The 8158-nt window shown below is 45.2% G+C and overlaps 1 protein-coding gene across 1 annotated transcript in view; it reads right to left on the minus strand.

The window, feature by feature from the left end:
• The window catches only part of NEDD4 (NEDD4 E3 ubiquitin protein ligase), a 167118-nt gene extending 160119 nt beyond the window's left edge, over positions 1-6999 (minus strand). Inside the window, exon 1 of the mRNA XM_015142301.3 lies at positions 6721-6999. Coding sequence (XP_014997787.1) covers positions 6721-6765 — 45 coding nt within the window. The 5' untranslated portion in view covers positions 6766-6999. The remainder of the gene's footprint in view (positions 1-6720) is intronic.
• Positions 7000-8158: the final 1159 nt, after the last annotated feature.

Here is an 8158-nt window from a genome sequence, read left to right on the forward strand (position 1 = left end):
GTTCCTTCTCCTCTTTTGTTCCTGGTGCATAGGAGTCAACCACAAGCCACTACAGAAAACATCTGTGGGGTGAGGGGGAATTTCACAGAGGTGCATGGTTGGCATGCTCGCCAGCACGGGGCACTGAGGGGAGGAGGGAGGTGCCATACCGAGATGTACCAGAAGGGTGCCCACTGGCAAGGGTACTGAGGAGGGGAGGAGAGCGTTGCATAAGGATGTTGCATAGAGAATAGCAATATTCCCACTGGCATCCAAGGATGTGAAGAGCTGAAGTGGCAGAGGAGAAGTCTGCGTGGTCAGGAAGTTAGTTACACTGAACACATAATTAAATGAACAAATAACTATATTAAGGATAATAAAAGTCAAATTTTGTCACTGTTAGAAAAGGTACTTATGGCTATAAAGGAACTCAGGTGTTAGATTTGAATTGGAAAAAATCAGTATGAATTCATGATTTTTAAGTATATGTATTTACAGATTGATATAGAAATAGCTATAGATCTTTGTGTATACTTATGTGTGTATAGTACACATACACACACAAACACACATGCATATGCTTCTGAACTCTGTTCACTGAGATGGCCCAAGAGTATATCCCAGTAACAATGAGCACACCAAGCACCCAAACTGTAGCATGTAAAAACCACTTTATACTAAATAGGACCAGCGCTTCTAGGAAAATGGCTGACTGCAGATAGCTGAGCCAAGCAAAATACAAGAGAAGCCTGGAACAACTTCTGCCAGAAAGTGTTCAAAGAATGATGGGGACTTGTTACAAAGACCTAGGAACCTCCTTGAAAGGGCTGCCACTGGACAAACTGGGACAGTATGAGCAATAAAATATTTAATGACAGTAACTGATTACAACCTCTTGAATAAAGTGGGATTTTACAAGTCTATGCTGATAAAAATAAATGACAGGAAAAGGAAAGCTCTTCTTACACAGAACGCTAACTAATAGAGATGGAAATAAAACAAAACAGTGGTGTTTGGTTCAGATAGAATTCATCAATGGATGCTAAAACTGAGGATGAAGACTTGATAAGAAATAGGATATTGGCATAATCTTACAATATATCCCCCCAAAATACTATCAATTATAAAGAGATTAAAAGGGTGACATTACAGAGAATAAACCTGGCAGACACCAAGGTGACCAAGTGATTAAGGTTATTACTAACAGTGTTGGGACAAGTCAGCATCATGTGTCCCCTGGTGTGATGCATGGGAAGAACACAGCATCATTTCTGTGATTCCTGCCAAGAGAGTGTGACCTGAACATGGTCATCAAGAAAAACGAAAAAAACCCAAAATGAGAAACATCATAGAATGTAAGGCTTGTCCTTCTTAAAATTGTCTGGGGTAAGAAAAACTGAGGAAATGTTACAGATTAAAAGAGACTGCAAAGACATGCCAAGTAAATGCAATATATGTTCCTAGATAGGTTCTTAGACCAGAAAAGGAAAGAGAGAAATTACTAGAACATTTATCAAAATGTGGATGGTATCTGTGGATTGAATGGCATTGTTGTATCAGTGTCCATTTCCTAGCTTGGAGGGGTGTATGGTTATTATGCAGGAAAGTATTCTTGTTTTAGAAAAATACACACTAGAGTATCTAAAGATGATGGGGCATTGTGTTTGCCGCTTGCTCTCAAGTGGTTCAGAAAAAGATTAATGAAAATGGCAAAAAAAAGGTGACGGAATAATTGCAGAGAAAAGGTTAACAGTTGCAGAATCTGCATGAGAAGGATACTGGAGCTCTTTGTGTTGTACTTTCAACATTTCTGATGGTTCAAAATACTTTCAAAATAGGATGGGCGTGGTGGCTCGCCTGTAATCCCAGCACTTTGGGAGGCCGAGGCAGGCGGATCATCTGAGGTCAGGAGTTCGAGACCAGCCTGGCCAACATGGTGAAACCCTGACTGTACTAAAAATACAAAAATTAGCTGGGCGTGGTGGCACATGCCTGTAATCCCAGCTACCCAGGAGGCTGAGGCAGGAGAAATGCTAGAACTTGGGAGGCAGAGGGTACAGTGAGCTGAAATCATGCCATTGACTCCAGCCTGGGTGACAGACCAAGACTCCATCTCAAAAGTAAATAAATAAATTATTTTAAAATAAATTATTTTTAAAATATACTATATTTAGTCACTTCTTTGGTCCTTGGGTCCATGAAAAATACTTTATAATGATCGCGGAATTAAAGAGTTGCAAAAAAGCACTAATGGCAAAAAAAAAAAAATACATCAAAGATTGGGAGAGATTACTAATACAGCTGCTGCTTAAACTATGCTTCTCCTCCTTTGTGTGTAGTACATAAAGGTTTGGGAAGTTTGTTCCTAGACTGAGTGAGGGTCAGTTTCTGCTCAGCCTTAGTGGGTCCAGAAGTATCAGAATATGCCCTTCTTAGTTACTCTGTTGCTGATGCATTGTTGTGGCTGCTGCCACCAGGGGCATCTGTTATTCTGTACGTGCAAACTGCACTCTCCATACTGTCAGAGGAGACTCTAAACTCTTTCCTCTTTATTTCCTTCCTTCTTTTCCTTGCTTCAGTCAGGCTTTATTATAGGAAACAAAAATCATTCTCGATGTTTTAAGAGGAAAGAAGCTAATACAGGGGATTAGATGCTTACAAAATCTTTGGAAGAGCTGGAAGAGTAGATGCTAGGCTGGACTTCTAGAGCAGGGGTCCCCAACCTTAGGAACTGGCCACATAGCAGGAGGTGAGTGGCAGGCCAGTGAGCAAAGCTTCATCTGTATTTACAGCCATTCTTCATCGATCACATTACCTCCTGAGCTCCACTGCCTGTCAGATCAGCAGCAGCATTAGAGTCTCATAGGAGCATGAACCCTACTGCGAACTGTCCATTCAAGGTATCTAGTTTGTGTGCCCCTTATAAGAATCTAATGCCTGATGATTTGTCACTGTCTCCCTGTTCCCCATTACCATCACCCACACATGGGACCATCTAGTTGCAGGAAAACAAGCTCAGGGCTCCCACTGATTCTACACTATGGTGAGTTGTATAATTATTTCATTATATATTACAATGTACTAATAATAGAAGTGGAGTGCACAATACATGTAATGTGCTTGAATCATCCTGAAACCACTAGACCTCATCCCCGGTCCATGGAAAAGCTATCTTCCATGAAACTGGTCCCTGGTGCCAAAATTGTTGGGGACTGCAGTTCTTAGAAGATCAGAAACAGGGCAGAACCGACCCACTCAGGAAGCTACTATCTCTGCCCCAATCAGAAAGGTAGGTGATCAGGAGCCATCACCAGAACTGATGACTTCAAGAATACAACCAATCTTGATGTCTGGAAGCTACCGCTACCACTATTTCTGTGACTTCTTATCAATATGTACAAAGCAAGTTACCAGATACTGGAATACTTTTGCAGAAAAATTCGATGTTTACATGACTGTGCTTATCAGCAGAAAAAGCCAAAGAAACAAAACAATATGCTCCACCTCATTTCCACTCCCCAAATCTCAAGTAATTGCACTTAACTGGGGAGCCTATTTTGAATCCAGACCATTAATTTCAAGGGAGCGTGGGAAACAGTGTTTAGTTTTCCCACCTCCACATCACTGGGAGGTGCATGGGAAGGAAGTGGGAAGAGATGCTGAATTCCAGTCCCCGCATCTACCACACTGCTCCCCACTAAAGACCACTGCATGTTATTCTCTACCGTTAATCTCAAGTGACTGTCAGAGCAAATCTGGTACAAATTATACTACACTTCCTCCTTGGTTTGTTAACACTTTAATGGCAAAATTCTGCACATGCAGCCAGGGCGATCTCTTACTATAAGCCACTTATATGTGGAAGAAGAGTTAAAACTCACTGAAAAGTGAGAGGTGTTATGATCTACATTTTAGCATGCTTCAGTGCTGATATACTCACACACTGTGACTCAGGGACTATTCACTACATACTGATTAAATTACAATTCTTTCACTATCTTCTATCCCATTTCAAATTATTTTTCTCCCTGTTTTAGTTTCAAATTTAAAATAAGAATCCTCTCCTTTTGTTGTAATGAAAAAGCACTTGGCTGGGCGCGGTGGCTCACGCCTGTAATCCCAGCACTTTGGGAGGCCGAGGCGGGCGGATCACAAGGTCAGGAGATCGAGACCACGGTGAAACCCCATCTCTACTAAAAATACAAAAAATTAGCCGGGCGCGGTGGCGGGCGCCTGTAGTCCCAGCTACTCAGGAGGCTGAGGCAGGAGAATGGCGTAAACCCAGGAGGCGGAGCTTGCAGTGAGCCGAGATCGCGCCACTGCACTCCAGCCTGGGCGACAGAGCGAGACTCCGTCTCAAAAAAAAAAAAAAAAAAAAAAAAAAAAAAAAAAAAAAACCGAAAAAGCACTTTACTTTTAATCAACAGCAGAGGGCTACCTATTCCCAGCCTAGTCCGTGAGTTTTAGAAGTGACAGAGTTGCAATGCTTTCTTCCTTTAACAAAAGGGGTGTATGTGTGTGGTGGGGGGAGGGTGGGAGTGTGGTTCCCATCCTCCTTTTACTTTTGTGATAGACCAGAAAATAAATGGCAAATGACAGTGAAGAGATGGTAACCTCCACAAGAAAAAAAGTGACTTTTATCTTTCCCTCAGTTCGCGGCTGACACTATTTTTTTCCCTCTCTATCCCTGGTGCCTAGCACAATGCATGGTAGAGAGGAAACAGTAAATGAATGTCTGTTGAATGAATAATCCAATTACAATGGAAGAAGTGGAAAATTCTTCATCATCATGTCTCTTATCTTCCTATCTCACTCCCTTCCTCAATGTGGACAAAATAGACAGAGGGGGGATAGAAACAAATTAGAGTCATGGAATTGACAGCCAGAACTCCCAGAATGTGCATGGGATAGGCCCCATGCCATGAAACTTCCTAGATGTACAAATCCTTCAGCAAGTTCAGGAAATCCACATTTCAAAGGGTGGAGTTTCTGGCCTTTAGCCCCAGTTCCTTACAGACCACCCACTAACTGCCACAGTTAGTTTTATTTCAGCTGGGCAGAGCGGTAATGATTGAAAACAGAGAAATTACTAAAGTAGATAATTAAAAACACTGATCGTGTACCAAGAGGGAGTAAACAGATGGTGAATGATACCTTTGGCACTATTTTCTCTAAGATCAACTGGCTCTGTTGGAAGGCGGTGAGATGAGAAATCTGCAATTAGCAGGGCCTACCTGTGAATATAGCAGGGAAAGAAAGTCCAAGGCCAGCCTGACTAGGTTGGACACCAGCTTGAAGTTATCTGCACTGGGCAGTCTATGTAACAAGCAGGGAAATCTGACTGATAAGAAAGCGACCACAAGTGAAGTGCTGTATTATCTTCTGATCTCCTCTACAGAATAAAGGGGCCATTAGCTAGAACGTTATCTTTAGCTATAACACATTGACTGTTGTTTCTGAGGGAACTATGAGCCGCCATCATTTGTCCATCATCACTTTGTTTCTCTTCTGGCAGCAATAACTAGGAAATTAAATTCTAATCACATCACGTAAGCATTCTCAAAATACCCCGAAATAACTTGCCTGCATTAACAAATTGCCCACCCTTTATAAACAAAGAACTCTCAAGAGAAGTGTAAAATGTTTGACGACACTAAGTTACTAAGAGGAGGAACTATACAACTTAAGTCTTACAATACTTCAAGCAGTATAAATTAGGTTGATGAATTTTCAGTTAATTGGGTCTAATCTTGATAACAGGTACACGTGGCGCTTAGTCAGCCAAAAAGAAGGCAAAAAATTTGATTTTTTTCACTCGGAACCAGTCACTGTTAGACTATATACAGCCTTTTCATCTCCCACCTATTTGCATTTTTGAGACAATCTCCAAGAACACACAGAAGCCACATATCATTTACGACGGAACAACCTTTCCAAATGGTCTTACAATATTTTTAATAAGCATAGGCATAATCAGCATTAGTTATTTAGTTGAAAAGAGACAGCTTTGCCTTCTTCAAATCCCAGAGCTTAATCTAGTTTTCAAAGAGAACAGATATGGTAACTTCTTTATAAAGTATTTATACTTTTTTGGCTTTACTTTTTAACATCAACGATGACCGGTGAAAAAAAGCATGAACTTCTCACACTAGACACTTGTTGCTAAAGAAGAGGAGGAAAATTTGTGTTCCTGCTCTCCCATCCCTGTCTCTAGTTAGGGGATTAAAAAGGATTTCAGATAAAGGAGAAAAAACCAAACGAGCGAATGACAATTCACTTGGAACTCTCCAGACCGAAGTCCGTAAAGTTAAGCCGGCCCGGCCTCCGCCAGAACAAGCAAATCAACAGCAGGGATGCTGCGACCGTCTCCCCACGCCTGCGATCTCCGAACGCCCGGCGGGGGTGGCAGGAAAGGGCTGGCGCGGTGATGTGCGTCCCCCGCCGGCCGCCTAGCCCCCTCCTCAACACTTCCTGAAGGAAACTGACAAGGAAGGCGGCGGCCGCTCCGGGAAGGGGCGGGTATGGACCCGACAAACTTGCTCCGTCCAGCGAGCCCCCAGCGCCCGCGCTCCCAGCCGCCCCCACAGTCCCCGGGGCGCCTCGCGCGCTCCCCGGGCTCGCGCCGAGGGAGGAGGGGCTGACAGCGGAGCCTCCGGTCGTGGCCGCCGCCACTACCTCCCCATGTCCGGCTGCTGAATAACCCGAAGGGAAGCCCGCCCCGCAGCCCCGCGTTCCCCGCACCTCGTCCTCCAGGAGCCCGAACACCTCCACCGCGCAAGTTGCCATTTCCGAACGCTTCCAACAAACCGGACACGCTCGCCCCCGCCCAGGGCAGGCAACTGTGGAGGAGGAGGAGGAGGAGAAGCGGGAGGAGGCGGGGAAGAGTTGGAGGAAGAGGAGGAGGCGCTCCCCCAGCGACAGCAGCGCCTCCCCCGGCGAGTGGGCGCTAGCTGCACCCGGCAGCGCCGCGGGAAAAGGCCGGCGGGGCGCGCTCCCGGGGCTGAACGGGGGCGCGCGTGGCCGGGCTCGGGGAGTGGGGAGAGCGAGCGGCGGGGCTCGGGTGGGAGGAGCGCGTGTGGCGGGGACCAGGGCGTGGGGAGCGCGCGTGGCAGGGCGCGCCCTCGGTCCCTTCCCCGGGAGGTGGGTGGTTGACGGGCTCGCCGGGGAGCCGGCAAGCCAAGCTGCAGTGTTTCTCAGCAACAAGTCTCGCTAAGATCCGACCCAGAGTTCGGCCTCTGACTAGACGCCCGGGAATACGTGAGCTTAATCCCCGCTTAAATCCCAAACTGAAAATTATAGCGCTTTCTTGTCGGTTAACGCTGTCATTCCAATAAGAAGCTGGACCTTGGGACCGCCAGGGAAAGCCTGAGCGTGACAGCAAATGGGGAGGCCTGGAGGGATCGCAGCAGTCTCCGAAATTCTCTCCCTAGGATTTGTAAACACTGCCAATTCCTAAGCTATATGCTGTCCTATGGTCTGTCCATCTTTAAAGTCCACCAGTAACATCCAACCTCCAGGCTGACCCTCTAAACCTGCTTTAGCTGGGCATTGACCCGCAGCACTACCGGAAGGCAGTGAAGAAGAAGGAAAAATAAAATGAACTAGGACCTCCTGTAGAATAACTCCTGTGGAATAAGGTTATGGAATAATCATGCTTTTTAGTATTCCTGTCTGATGGGTTTTATAGATCCATAATTACAGGAAGACCTCCACCAAATAAGGCATCCATATAAAGAGTCTGGGGAGAATTATAAACACCCAGGCCACAATTTATATCATGTTGTTTTTATACATTTGCAAAATTCTACAATCTCAAAATCTAATTTTTATTTTCCTCAGTGATTTCAGAATAATTCTGATTTGTTTTTAACAGTTTAAGATGCTACGTGGAAACAAGGCTATAGCCCATATTACTGGTTTGTTACATAAGATTTTTTTCGTACTTGGCCGGGCACGATGGCTCACGCCTGTAACCCCAGCACTTTGGGAGACCGAAGGGAGTGAATCACTTTAGGTCAGGAGTTCAAGCCCAACCTGGCCAACATAGTAAAACCCTGTCTCTACTAAAAACACAAAAATTAGCTGGGCGTGGTGGCGGGCGCCCGGAGTCCCAGCTGCTTGGGAGGCTGAGGCAAGGGAATCGCTTGAGCTTGGGAGGAGGAGGTTACAGTGAGCTGAG

This window comes from Macaca mulatta, chromosome 7 (genome assembly GCF_049350105.2).
Source record: "Macaca mulatta isolate MMU2019108-1 chromosome 7, T2T-MMU8v2.0, whole genome shotgun sequence".
NCBI lineage: Eukaryota > Metazoa > Chordata > Mammalia > Primates > Cercopithecidae > Macaca > Macaca mulatta.